A 14,064-nucleotide genomic window follows, 5' to 3' on the forward strand; every position below is an offset into this window, starting at 1 on the left:
CTCTCATGCCCCCCCTCCCACCTCCCACCGCTTGCAACCTGCACCGAGTTCAGGCAAACCAATGAATTCACAGCCGTGCGGCCCTCAATGGACATAATCGTTTGTGATTTTCTTTTCTGTTTCCGATGATTTTAAAAGGTTACACTGCGTAATTCACGAGTATTGTATGAGGGATACGCGACAGTTTGAAGGATTTTCATTGCAGAGACACGCAAGCAAGTTGCACACAGGAATTCAAATGTAAGAGAATACCTGCAGTCCAGCAAGCTAATGTTACAGCTGGCAACATTGATGACAGAGCAAGAGGAAGTCAGTTAGCCAAGTAGCAAAAGCTAACCGTCAAGACAGGTAGATGCACATTGAGTGGGACAGCTCAGCAACAACGGACAGTCATCAACTGAACGGACGTGCTCGACATTTACTGATTATACCACTGACAGAGTCGCAGTAAGCGAGAAACTGTGTGTCGGTAGAGGCATAATCGTTTTGACTGTGCATTTTACCGTCTTGTGTGGAGCGTGTGTGGCAGGAGAGCTTGTAAAGAGACTGCCACAGCTAAAACGCTGCCGCCTTCTTTCTCTCTCTCTTTCTCTGTCTTTCTCAGTTGCTTTGGTCGACGGGTGTGTGCCGGCTTCCTCTAACCTGTGTGTGTGGCTATGAGGCGGGTAGTAGTAGCTCCATGGATTGCCCGTCTTCTCTTAGCGACGTTGTCGCTTTTGGCTGAACAGTGTCGGGCGGACAGTGGGGCCCCAAGCTTGGCTGAACGAGTTATCTGGGCAGTAAACGCCGGCGGGGACACACATACGGATACACATGGCATTCATTTCAAGAAAGATCCATTGGAAGGAAAAGTCGGGAAAGGTGAGCGCAACCGAATGGTAAAGAGCAGTTACCTTTTCAGGACTAGAATACCTAGCTTACCGGTACCATATAACACAAATCCAGAGAGTGTGGTGGTTGTTATTAACTTAACCAGCTTGTGCATATGTTGATTATATGCATGTGTTTATGTTTTGTGTATGATGAATGATTCGTCTGTTATCCGTTTCGTAGCTGTTTTACCTACAGTAGTTTCCACATTTAAGCACACTTTATAAGAATTACAACCTTCTATCTAAATGGCTGTTGAACAAAGAGCAATAGTACACACCTCACAACTCTGAGACCAGCCATGTGTTTACGTCATGATTTAAACTCTGGTTCATATGAAACTTCCAACGTATTTAGTGGTTTACTTTGACAGTTGGGTGTACAACTGAGTTTACTGTTGGAAATCGGCCTGAAGTTATTGACTTCCCTCCACTGCTGCAATAGGAATCGTCGATTAATTCTTGTTTTAAGACAGTACTCGTAAGTCAGTGTAGTCAATCGAAGATCCAAGGAAGTGACAGTTAATAGTGGCGTGAATGTCACTTCCTCTGTGTGAGCAAAGTGAAACAGTGCAAGCATGAAGCTTGTCCATATGCAAAGCGAGTCTATATACATGTGCCTGTTGCGTTGCCTGTTTACAGTACGTTTAGCAATATGTTTGTTTTCTCTTAACTTACCCTATTCCATTTATTATAATTATCCTTTTATTTTATCTATTAATGCAGCTACCTCAGTGGTGAATTCATGTGTAAAGTGAAAAGGCGGGAATTGCATCAAATTCTTAAAGTGAATTCTCTGACCTCTCTAAAGATTGAATGCTTCCGAGATGGCTGATCCATTCTACTGCATTTATATACTCAGAGAGCAGTTTCACGCATTATGGTGGATGTCTCTCTTCTCTCTCTCTCTCGGTCTCCAGCTTCAGACTATGGAAGGCGTCTGCCTATTCTCCGATCTAGTCCAGAAGACCAGATTCTCTATCAAACTGAAAGATACAACGAGGACACGTTCGGGTATGAGATCCCCATACGTGATGAAGGGGACTACATACTGGTCATGAAGTTTGCTGAGGTCTACTTTGCCCAGTCTCAGCAGAAGGTGAGACACGACACAGGGCTGCTGAGGAGGACATTTGTCAACCTTTTTTTTTGTATAAACTGAAATCGATACATCCATTAGAACATACATCTTACCCTTTTTTTTTTTTTTTTTTTTTTTTAAATCACTCTCTTGCCTTCTCTCCTTCTCACTTTCTTCTGGTCTGTCTTGTCTTTATGCATGCTCACTTCTGTCTCTTATCTTTGTTTGTCTTGCCTGTTTTCCTCTCTCTCTCTCTCTCTCTCTCTCTCTCTCCCTCTCTCCTTCCTCTTCCCCTTATTCCCATGTTCTCAGGTGTTTGACGTTCGTCTGAACGGGCACGTTGTGGTGAAGGATCTGGATATTTTCGACCGCGTGGGCCACAGTACGGCACACGACGAGATCGTTCCATTCTCCATAAAGCGGGGGAAACTCAGCGTGCAAGGAGAGGTGTCCACCTTCAATAGCAAACTCACTGTGGAGTTTGTAAAGGTGAACACCAACTGTCAAATATCCATGTGTAGCATTTTATTTTCGCAACCTATGCCGAAAGGCGTTAAGAGTGTTTGCAGACTGATTTTACGCTAGGCTTTAAAGGTTTATAATCATGATTATAATGTAAGAAACAGTACTCCCGTCCAGGTTAGTGCAAAATGCTCGTAAAAATGCAGGTGTTGTCATTTTCACCGCTTGATGCTTTCATTGCTTTTTCCACCAGACTTCTCACAGCCAGATTTGAGATGTGCTGTTTCTTCCATTTTGCTTTTTTCTTTTTTTTTTTTGCTTTTTTTGGGGTTTTTTTTTTTGGCCACATAATAATTAACAGCTTTAACGGAGGGAAATTTGTTGTACTTCTGCTGAAAGCTGTAGAATTCATTACATTGCACATTTAGGTCAGTGTTTCTATAAGTTGAGCCTTTCATTTTAGCGCTTTTAAGTTCGTAAAGGGACGACTCAGTTAATAGCTGACTGTTCCTGGCCTTTTCTTTTTAACTGATGAATGACGTCGATATAAGTATTCTCTACACCCTCTGGGCTCATATCTCTTTATTCTTCTATTGTGAATTCCTAACTTCTGCTCTTTTACATGTCCACAGGGTTACTATGACAACCCCAAGGTGTGCGCACTTTACGTGATGAAGGGCAAACTAGAAGGTAAGTTAAAGACTGCGAAAGAGCAAGGAGATTAACAAGAGTAGAGCCAAAATGGCAGTGCTTCGATTTTGCCCTAGTTTGGCTTTCCAGAGTTGCTTCAGCTTTACTCTTCTCATGAAACATTTTCAGTGACTTTAAGCTCCAGTTCATGACCCCATTATTTCTCAATGAGTCAGAGAACACTGAATACACACTGCTGTACCCTTGAGTCATCGTTCGTTTTCACCCTTTTCCTTGTGTTTTTTTCACTCTTTTCGTGAAGTTGTCGTCTTATTTTCACTTTTTTTTTTTCTCATTCTCCTTCCTTCATTTCCCTTTCTTCCAGCGCAGTGCCCCCCTACCCCCCCCCCCCCCCCTCCCCTCCTCAATGATGTCCTCTCTTTCTTGTAAACTCTGACGCTAACGGTCACCTCTCCCTTTTCCTGCCCCGTTTTTTTTTTTTTTTCTTTTTTTTTTTTTTCCATCAGATGTACCGAAGCTGCAGCCACATCCTGGTCTCGAGAAGCGGGAAGAGGAGGAGGAAGAGGAAGAGGAAGGTGACGTAGGAGAAGACGGAGCGAAGAAGAGTGCCTCCAGCGCGCATAAAAACAGGGTGAAGTCAGGACCTCGCACGCCCAACCCTTACGCGGCCGACAACAGTAGCTTGATGTTTCCCATCCTGGTGGCTTTCGGGGTCTTCATCCCTACTCTCTTCTGCCTCTGCAGGCTGTGAAAAAAAAAAAAAAAAAAAGAGAGAGAGAAAGGATGAGGGAGACAGAAGGACCGTAGGCTGTGGAGGAGGGGAGAAATTTGGAATTCAGTTATGGGGGCAAACAAGTGTAAAGACACAAAAGCATCAGAGAGGGAGAGAGAGAGAGAGAGAGAGAGAGAGAGAGAGAGAGAGAGAGAGAGAGAGAGAGAGAGAGAGAGAGAGAGAGAGAGAGAGAGAGTGGGAGGGTGGGGGAGAGAGTGGACTCAGCATTCAGGGGAGAGGGGTTGATGTCGGTCACAATAATCAGGCGAGAGAAAGAAAGATCCGGAGAGCAAGTCCATGCGGGTGCTTGGGTTTGTGGTTGCGCATTTGCCTTTGTGCGTTCACATTCGACGCTCTTTTTTTTGTTGTTTTTTGTTTTGTTTTTTTTCTTTTTAATCCAGAAAAACGGTTTTCACAAATACAATGCTCAAAAAACAAAACCAGCCCACACACACACACACACACATATGCACGCGCACACACACACACACACATCTACACCCTGGACAGGATCAACCACTTTTGGAATCCAGGTTTGACTGGTCCAGCAGGAACTGAAGGAGCTAGATCTGGGGTGCTTCTTGTGATTGGCTGCTCCCCTTTCATTGAGGTGTTTTATTTTTATTGGCTGGGCTCCACTGAGGCGCTGATGTGAGCGAGTCACTCATAACCACACGACGAGCCTCTTAGAAAAGATAAAGACGGCGCTCAACTTTTGGAACCAAATGATTTCAATGCTAGATTTCAAAAGTTGAGGAAGTGATGAATTATTTTTTTTCTTTTCCTGTTTTTTTTTTTTTCCCCCCCTAAATCAAGTCCGTTCTTTGGAAATGGACTCTGCCACTCCATGCTCCGTCGCGCGGTCACGCTGTGTCGCCATGTAAATTTCTGCGGAATTTACCCATTCGTGTTTTTTTTGTTTTTTTCTCTCTTTTATTTGTTTTGTTTTGTTCTGTTGGCTAATGTAAATCATTCCACCTTCATCTGGTCATCTACTTCTGTTGTACAGTAACATCATACGTCATTTGTTTTACTGCTCAAATATGATGTTACCTGCATTTTTTTTTTTTTTTCTTTTTCGCTGGGCTGTTATTGTTTTTTTGTTTGTTTGGGGTTTTTTTTTTGTTTGTGGTCCGGTTCCCCTCCTTTCTGTTATTCAGCTGCTTGACAGATTTCTGTGCGTTATTTGTCAAAGGTGAGAAATCTGCTCGGAATGACCCGTTTTAAGAGCATGCAGGCCTCTGGAACATGGCATGCTTGTGTGTGGGGTTGCTGTTATGTTTGGCAATTATGTGTTAATGGATATATACAACCAGTGACTGTGTTAATGGCGCACTCAGGCTAAATTTCTTTTTTTTTTTTAATGGTACGTATTATAATTCATATACGTCTGCGACCATGTCCCTATACTGGGTGCCTGATTTATGGCGATTCAGTGCTTACATAAAGTACAAGTTGAATGAACTGGTAACATCATAAAAGAAATGGTCTGGAAAAGATATTCATTCAGGGTCGTTTCTAATGGGGTTTATTTGTTTGTTTTTGTTTTGTTTTTTTTTTGTTTTTTTTTTAAGTTTGAGTGTGTATGTCTTTTGTGTTTCTATCCTCTCGAAGCAGTTATGCCCCCCCCCCTCCCTCCACCATCACTGCCTTCTCTTCGTTTCAGAGCCATATAAGCCTTCGACGTACCACCAAAGAGTGTTCTTATGTTTTGTTTTGTTTCGTTTTTTTTTTTGTTTGTTTTTTTTATATACACGTGTGAGCGGTGCAGAAATTCACGAAATGCCATTGTCACGCTGGTGACACGCTGGTCAAGATGTTTCGTTTGAGCTCGTTATGATTGGTGCTGTAGTGTTACAAATGCCCCTTAATCTCAGAAATAGCCCAAAGGAAAATGTGCTACAAATCCCACAAATGTGCTCCTTAGGGTGGGGCAGACTGACGCTGTGTTGGAGGTGTCTGCAGCGGTACTGTGCTGAATTGCTGAGACTGAGAAAGGGCTGGAGAATTCTGTGTAGGGCAGTGCACGAGTATTTGGTATCAGTGTTCAGAGCTTAAGAACCAGCAATTACACATGTCCACGTAACGTTATAAAAAGAAGCGTTTCTCCATCTGATTTTTCACTGTGCCCTTAAGTTTGTTATTCCCATTGCCAAATCTCTCTCTCTCTTTCTCTCTCTCTCTCTCTCTCTCTCTCATTCTCTGTCCGCTTTTTCATTTTTTTTTTTAAATGGTTTTTGTTGTCTCATTAATTCTAATTTTAATTTCCCCTTACACTCATACATTCTTTTTTTTTTTTTTATGGATTATAGCTGTCTTAATGAAGTCAGTTTGACGGTTTGCCATCGGCTGCAGTTAATTTTTAACACGCGCTCAATGTCACAGGTGTTTGTATGGCTTGATTTTCCAACTAACTGACTTGAATATACCTTCTTGCTCACGTCTGTAATCCAGCGTGGGGTCGTTCAAGGTCAGCCTTGCCTCAGAGGTTACGGTCGGTTCTCTGTTTGACCTGCTCTTTTTGACCTGTCCACGTTCCCCTAATGCTGGAAAACTTGATTCTAAACCTTTTGATTATAATTTAGGTCTTAGCATCACCCTCCTACTCACTCTCTCTCTCTCTCTCGAAAGGAACGAGTGAAACGGGCTTTTGGAGAAGAGGGAGGGTGACCACATTCTTTTTGGCAATCATAAAAATAAGACCGAAGCACCTTCTTCATTTATTTGAAAGTTGGAAAAAAAAAAATACAAATAGGCACCAAAGTCAGAGGCTTTCTTTTTAAAATGTTTTGTTTCGTTCGTTTATTTGTTTGTTTGGTTTTTTTTTTCATTTTCTTAAATTGAAATTTAAGAGGTTCTACACAGTTTGTGTGTATATAAGGTACATGATCACACCCAAGTTGGTGTGTCAAGCGGTTATTTTCTCACCTGTTCATTGTTTTGTTTTGTCTGTTATTATTATTATTATTGTTATTGTTATTATTATTATTATTATTGGGGTGTTGGGGTTTTTAAATGGCTAGCTAGCGATACGTGGAGGGATCGCGATGATTTAAATGGGTGGTGGGATGTAAGTCCATAGAATATAATTGCAAATGAATTCACACCCTGGTGGACACACTGACTTTTTGTCAGAAAGAGAAGAATAAGGAAAAAGAGGCTAGTTACAAGAGTTGGGATTCTTTACTTTTTTGATATTGTATAATTTAAACAAAAAAAATAGGATAAATATTGATTTTTTTTTTTCTTTTTAAGAAATAGTAGGTTTTTATTTCTTTCCCTCAGGATCTATGATTTGTTTTTACTTTTTATGATGACTATTTTATTGGTGTGTGAAGTTTTTTTTTTTGCACTGCCTGGTGTTTTTTTTTTGTTTTGTTTTTTTTAAAGAAAAGACTTTTTTTTTCTCTCTGTCGTTTGTTTGTGTGCAATTTCATTCGGAGTTGATTCCTTGCTGCCTTGATCTTGATTTTGAATACATGCATACATCTTTACGTTTGTCATGTCGTGATTTTTGTGTGCGAGTGTGTTTTGTTTTTTTTGTTTTTTTCATTATTATTCTTTTAGCATGATTCAGGTTCGTCAGCTGCATGGCTTGTTCTCTGTCACACCTGTTTTTGTTACGTCCTTAAGAATAGCATTCACCAAATGCACACATCCGGATAAGAGCCAAAGACTCGCTGTCCCTAGGGCTGCTTTGTTTTGTCTCCTAAAACAAACCTCTTGTGCTCCAGTATTGCGCTCAAAAATGTCTGTGACATTTTTACATTCTCCTCTGCACACATCGACCTGTCAGTGTGATGGAGGCCTTTTTTTTCCCCCCTTTCTGTGACGGAGGTGACAGGTGTCTTATTAAGATGCAAGTCTCCCTCCCCCCGCCCGCCCCAAACCACAACCTCACCGCTCACCTCTCAAGGGAATCAGTGAAATTCAGGTGGACTGGTGAAAAGATTGCAACGGCTACTCCCCTTCTGCACAGTCTATGTTTAGAAAATGCATCTTAAAATGGGAACTGCAAACTTATGCTGTTTCTTTTTAATAAATGTGCTATTTTATCTAAATGGGTTGTAGAAATGATTTCATGCCAGGTGAGCGACCGTGTACATACGTAAAGTCATAGACTTAACAAACAGGTCAGGTCGTGCCGCCTTAGTACAGTTTCCATCTGACCAAAACACAGCTACGTCTTAATGGCTGGTGCATAGAATTTTGATTAAAACGGAATCCTCACACTTAAAACAGATTATCTCTAATTTATGTGACCGCACATGCTAAATGTTGAAGATTAAATCAAAATCAAAAGAAGTTCGGGAGTTGTTGAGCAGATCGGCAGAAGTGACGGTAACTATGGCAACCACCTATCCTACTCAGCCAATCAGTAGCCAAACCTTCTAGCATAGATTCTCCATAGAGACGCAAGACGCCATCTTAATTTAACAGGAGCTCCAGCTACGCAAGTCGGTTCAAGCATCAGGTAGCGTTAGCTAAACATCGGGGAGATGAACAGCCAAGGAAGCCGCAAGGACGTGGCAGCCGCTGTCAACGGTCCAGATTCAGCAGTTAATGCTAGAGATCGCAAACCTGGCGGTGTTCTTAAGAGACTGAAATCCAGACGAAATCAGCCAGATAGACGGCCCGTTACGGAGGACGAGCTACGAGCGCTGGGGAGAGACATTACTCCGGATGAAGTTCTGGGTCTCCGTTCTGTCACCCGCGGTAAGAACCCAAACAAGGCGCATCGTGCGAAGCATAACTTTCTAATTAAGAGTACAGTTAATACTTCGCTTGTTAAATTAGTAGACACCGACTAAAACCTAATTAACGGAACAGCGTTCAAACGGCGACTGTGAAGTATCCTTGGTGGCTAACTGTGGTCCGTAGCTTGCTAACAAAAGTTGGGTTTAAGAGCCAAGTTTTCCATCAATATTAGCTAGCTGGCGCAGGCTACCTTTGCTGTCTTAATTGTACGGAAATTCTGTGTCAGTCATTTAAGGTCATGATGTAGGAATCAGCTATGTGTGGTTAACGTTAATGTACAATTGCTTGCTAAATGTCTGTATTCTTTGCCATGTGCCAACATCTGATCAAAATTAAAACATTCTGTTTGATTGCAATTAGCGTTAGCTAGCAAATCAGTAAAGTCGGGTTACTTCGCTTTTTTTAACAAGATAGATGGTATTTACGCAATTTACATGGGTTTATAAAGAAGGTGCTGCTTATGTAATGTTGATAACATTTTGTGGATAATGTTACCTTAACGAATTTCTGATTTGCGGGTCAATTTTTAACGTTTGTGACTAACGGTTAGACCACTGAACAGAGACACATTTGTTAATATGTAGGACGACATCATGTGAGGCTGAGGCTAGGTCATCTTTAATACAATTGTGGTTTTCTGTTGTAGTTTGTCATTGCAGATTGCCGTACATTGATCTGTTTATTTCACATTGTTATCGCAACATTGTATAAAACTAGCAGTCGTCGATGGAGCCGACGAGACGACACTGCTGACTCAAAGATCCCAAGAGCGTCCTGTTTTCCTTTCTCTTGAATATTTTCTTTTATCCTCCTGCTTTTAGATTATCTCTGCAAACCAGAGGACAACGTCTACAACATTGACTTCACACGCTTCAAGATTAGAGACCTGGAGACGGGGACAGTGCTCTTTGAGATTGCAAAACCTCCACACTGCGGTAAATCTGTGTAGCAAAATTATATCGTCATTATTGGAACTTCAAGACTTTTTTTTTAATCTGTGATAGGATTCATTATGATTCAGAATCACTCGTGTTCTTCAGTCGAAATCCCGAATGAATCACTCTTTGCTAAGAATTTTGACACTCTCTCTCTCTTTCTCTCTCTCTCTCACTCTCACTCTCAGACTTAGAGGAGGAGGATGAGGAAAACGGCGAGATTGACACAAGTGCTGGACGTTTTGTACGATATCAGTTCACTCCAGCGTTTCTTAGACTCCGCACAGTGGGAGCCACGTAGGTTCACATTCCCGGCCAAGCGCTGATCTATTAGATCACCGTTAATTAAAATTTAGCAGGCTGCAGTCTCAATTTGATTAAATAAATTAATACAAATACTTTTGGTTATTTAACACCGTATAGTGAGTGGTCTCAGCGATATTTGTGGCTTATCACTGCTTATGCATAGTATTCCTTAACCATTTATAATGGAGTGGTTTTATATTGGTCTCTGCTGGTAGAAGTCTCATGCCGCTCTGACCTTTTGTGTTTACACGCTCTTACAAACAAAGGGGCTGTTTCAGCCGTCATAATATTTCCAGTCAGACTCAGACAGACACAGGCAAATGGCCAAATTCCACAGAAATGAATAAATCATGATTTGACCACAACTGCGTCCCTCTCTCAAACATGCACGCGTCTGGCTTTTTCAGCAGTGATTAACGCTGTGTTGTCCCCTACAGGTCTTACTGTGTTTGTGTACTTACATTAAGCCCATGCCCGTCGTCCAATTCCTCTTTTATTTTTAATTTATTTTTCACTTCCCCCCCCCCCACAGAGTGGAGTTTACAGTAGGTGACAAGCCAGTTAACAACTTCAGAATGATCGAGAGACACTATTTTCAAGATCGCCTGCTGAAGAGCTTTGATTTCGACTTTGGCTTCTGTATCCCAAACAGTCGAAACACGTGTGAACACATCTATGAATTCCCCCAACTCCCAGAGGACCTCAGTGAGTCAACTTACCATTTCATCATCACTGGAGCGCATCAGCTTTTACCAATATAGCTCTCTACATTTCACACAAGTGTGACTAACTTTTTCCAATGTTGTGTAGCCCTGCTTCACATTGTACAGTTCTTTGGTTCATTTTTGTTGCGTCTGGTGTTGTCTCGTAGGGTCAACTGTCAGCTTTGTCTGTTATTGTCATTTTTAATTCTTATATTTATTTATTTATTTATCTATCTATCTATCTATCTATCTATCTATTTTTTTACGCTCTGTTTTGTCTCGATCCACAGTTCGTCTAATGGTGGAACATCCGTACGAAACTCGATCAGACAGCTTCTATTTTGTGGACAACAAACTCATCATGCACAATAAGGCGGACTACGCCTACAATGGAGGGCAGTAGCATTACTTAGGGAAGAGGCGATTTGAATATCTGTGTGTGTGTGTGTGTGTGTGTGTGTAAAATGCAAATAGAGGACCATCCCTTCACTACCGACGCACACCGTCATCCCGGCGTTCCCGACGTTCCCGGCTCCTCGCCCCGCCATGAAGAAACATCCTTCCACCTTCTACATTCCAGATATCTTCACTTGTCACTCCCAGGTTTGGTCAAAGCACACTTATCTTCTGCCTTCATTAATATGTTACCAATTTTCAGGGTTGTTTTTTTTTTTGTTTTTTTTTTTAACCTCAAAGCCACGTTGTCTGTAACGCATCATAGGAAGTTAACTTTTAACAGCTTAAACCCATTGGCTTTGTCGTCTTGCCTCGTATCCCATTTTACGAAAGTTTCAAAGAATGGGCTTGAAGCACAGAGCCAGCTGAGGTGTGGAAGAGACTGGTATGAATGGGGTCACTCTGAGAGACAGTAAAGTGTTAGGTCTGGTATAGGGATATCGATTGGAAGAAGAGGTCCGAGAGTGAGAAAAAGTGACGGATTGAGCGATAGGGCTGTCACTTTTATCCATCCTTTTTTTTTTTTTTTTCTTTTCTTTTTTTTTTTTCCTAAATCAAAGTCTTAAATGTCATCCAAAACTATCATCCACGTGTCTCTCAACAGTTTCCTCTGAAATGTGGTGGTGAAACACATACAACCCAATGGCAAACGCAGTTTAACTCTTTTCTTTTGTCTTCTTTTTTTTATTTTTTTTATCAATAATCATGTTGCAAGGTCTACATTGACAAAGCCACGCAACCATCTGTCTTTTTTTTTTTTTTTTTTTTTTAAATTGTTGGCATAAATATTATAGCATCAAAGAAAAGGCAGTGCTCTAAAACAGCTGTTAATGTTGTCATATTTGCCGCTTAATTGATCACATGAGTCAAAATGAATAAAGCCTGTTGAGATAGTAACATTGTAACAGATGTTCTAAATACGTCAATAGAAACACAACTGCCGTTCTAACGCTTATCGATCAGATGGAATCCCGCAGACATCTTTTACAGCGTGGAATGCCCAAATTTATCAGCCGATACCATTTTTGAGAGAAATATTTGACGTGTGAAATATGTGAGGGCCTTAGAGAGAAGGCGAAAGGACCTGTGGTAGGGGGTTAGAGATGGATGCTAACGCTGCTGTGGTGTATTATTAACTGTGAATAAATAGAGCATTGCGCGATAGGGAACCACTCCATGTAAACACTTCTCGGTTTCATCACCGTAAACTCTCTCTCCGTTAGCCGTACAGGCGCCCTGTCACGCGACCAACGCATGTCTCATCAGACAGCTTGTCAGTGTACTTCTCAGATTGTCAGGGTGACCTTGAAAACGGTTAGGTGTCACCATAACTGTTTAGTAGTGCCAAAATACATACCACTGACACAGAGGGAGCAGGTTAACCTGACTCCGAAAACATTTCAGTCAATTTAAATTCGTTTGACCAAATGCCTTTATTTTACTGTCCAAATGCGTTCATGTCTTATCTCGCCTTGTGGGGTTTTTACGGGACCGCTAGTTTCTGTTCTTTCTAAAAGCCTCAGTAGAATCAAAAAGGGTTTTTTTTTTGTTTGTTTTTGTTTTGTTTTTCAATCGAATGATTATGAAAGTGGATGTGGGCTAGAGGGAATCTGCCTGTGTCATGTGAGAGTCCTCCATGTCAGAATCAGCTGCATTAGCACTACGCTGGCAAACGCTATCCACTCAACAGGGTGGAGCTGACTACACACACAGAGAGGAACACAGGGTTCTGTAGCCCTCCTCCTTAACCCAAATTAGATGTGTCATAGTAAAAAATGATGGCAGGATTAAAGATGGGGGGGGGGGGGGGGGAAGGGGGGCACTGGGATACGTAACTATCTCCACTTTGAAGCCCAGTTTCTTTGAGAATTTTTCATAGCTGTTACCATAAGTTAGTTGTCGTGCACTATTCACTGAGATTTGAGATTTGGAAGTCAGTCAGTGATAATGGTGAGGATATTGTGTTTGGGTATTTGTCTAGGTTTGAAACATAGGATTAATCGTGGAGGGATAAATCAGTAAAGCATTCTGACTTTTTTCCCATGATGCACTCCGTCACTCCACCAGAGTTAGATGCAAAACTACACCGTCTCTCTTCGTTCTGTTTTTGCTTTTAATCAGAAGAACTGACGCATGGCTTTTCTGAACTACAGGTTCTGTTTTAAACTGTGTGAGATTTAATAAAAGCAAACACTATGTGTGAACTCCTAATGTTTACATTTGAAGAATCTCAGTTCTAGTCGTAAAATTCATTGGCTGTAACCTATAACTACAAGTGTCCTTAAGAATATACAGGGTTAACGAGGGTGTTGACTACTTTACTGTACATAAATTGCACCCAATGGCACGAACAGACAGCTGAGGTTAGCGTTTATCATACTCTCTGTCTGCTTTAGTTAGATTTATGACATGATGCTGTTATACACTGCTTGTAAATGCTATGTGTGACCAGTTAGATACTAGTGTGGCCTGACATCTCTCTTTGCTCTGAGCTAGACCGGTGTCTTGAATTAAAGATACTTACATCCCTTCTTTTCAATTGTTCAGTTGTTTTGGGGTCTTTTTTTTTTTTTTTCTCTCTCTCTCTTTTTCCGACGTTAATTTGATTGGACGTGAAATACTGAAGCATGCGTTTTTACTGTAAGTCATGAAATGGAATTAGTTAAATGTAGCTTAATTAGTTCCAAACAGAAGGGACAAAAAAACAAACAAAAGTATTTTGTACCTCTCTGCTGTTTTTTAACTTTTGGGAGAAAAAAAAAAAAATTGCGAAAGTCATTGAGAAACTTCTTCACTTTCCAGACTAACCGTTCTGAATGTTTTATCCTCAAGTTACTGAGAAAGAGATGCTTTGCCATGTTTTTAGGGCTTGTTTATTTGGTCACACAACTCTCATTTGCTCAGTATGTGGAAATTTCTATCAAAATGAGGGAAAATCCTATCAGTGCATGAGAAACTGGTGGCCTGCTTCTCTTCGTTTTTACAGAATGTTCCTGATCTGTTACCATGGCGCCCTGTAATAAACAGTAACCTTTCTGGCATTAGTTACAGCAGTAACTTCAGGAAAGCT

At 41.2% G+C, this 14,064-nt stretch overlaps 2 protein-coding genes across 2 annotated transcripts; both read left to right on the plus strand.

Moving 5' to 3' along the window:
• The first annotated feature begins 118 nt into the window (after window positions 1-118).
• On the plus strand, window positions 119-3,938 carry mlec (malectin). The gene is made up of 6 exons (XM_030786624.1): window positions 119-240; window positions 605-861; window positions 1,790-1,968; window positions 2,263-2,439; window positions 3,045-3,102; window positions 3,570-3,938. Exons 2-6 carry the CDS (start codon window positions 657-659, stop codon window positions 3,812-3,814), a joined length of 864 nt encoding a protein of 287 aa, XP_030642484.1. The 5' UTR covers window positions 119-240; window positions 605-656; the 3' UTR covers window positions 3,815-3,938.
• A 4,396-nt stretch (window positions 3,939-8,334) lies between these two features.
• On the plus strand, window positions 8,335-10,941 carry unc119b (unc-119 lipid binding chaperone B). The gene is made up of 5 exons (XM_030784858.1): window positions 8,335-8,551; window positions 9,415-9,528; window positions 9,717-9,825; window positions 10,367-10,539; window positions 10,829-10,941. Exons 1-5 carry the CDS (start codon window positions 8,335-8,337, stop codon window positions 10,939-10,941), a joined length of 726 nt encoding a protein of 241 aa, XP_030640718.1.
• Window positions 10,942-14,064: the final 3,123 nt, after the last annotated feature.

This window comes from Chanos chanos, chromosome 1, assembly GCF_902362185.1.
Source record: "Chanos chanos chromosome 1, fChaCha1.1, whole genome shotgun sequence".
Taxonomy (NCBI): Eukaryota; Metazoa; Chordata; class Actinopteri; order Gonorynchiformes; family Chanidae; genus Chanos; species Chanos chanos.

Bases quoted from the DNA above. Each gene is read 5' to 3' on its own strand.
- unc119b (XM_030784858.1), top strand. From the start codon at position 8,335: ATGAACAGCCAAGGAAGCCGCAAGGACGTGGCAGCCGCTGTCAACGGT. The intron at 8,552-9,414 runs GTAAGAACCCAA...TCCTGCTTTTAG, and splicing joins TCTCCGTTCTGTCACCCGCG to ATTATCTCTGCAAACCAGAG. The intron at 9,529-9,716 runs GTAAATCTGTGT...TCTCACTCTCAG, and splicing joins TGCAAAACCTCCACACTGCG to ACTTAGAGGAGGAGGATGAG.
- mlec (XM_030786624.1), top strand. From the start codon at position 657: ATGAGGCGGGTAGTAGTAGCTCCATGGATTGCCCGTCTTCTCTTAGCG. The intron at 1,969-2,262 runs GTGAGACACGAC...CCATGTTCTCAG, and splicing joins TTGCCCAGTCTCAGCAGAAG to GTGTTTGACGTTCGTCTGAA. The intron at 2,440-3,044 runs GTGAACACCAAC...ACATGTCCACAG, and splicing joins TCACTGTGGAGTTTGTAAAG to GGTTACTATGACAACCCCAA.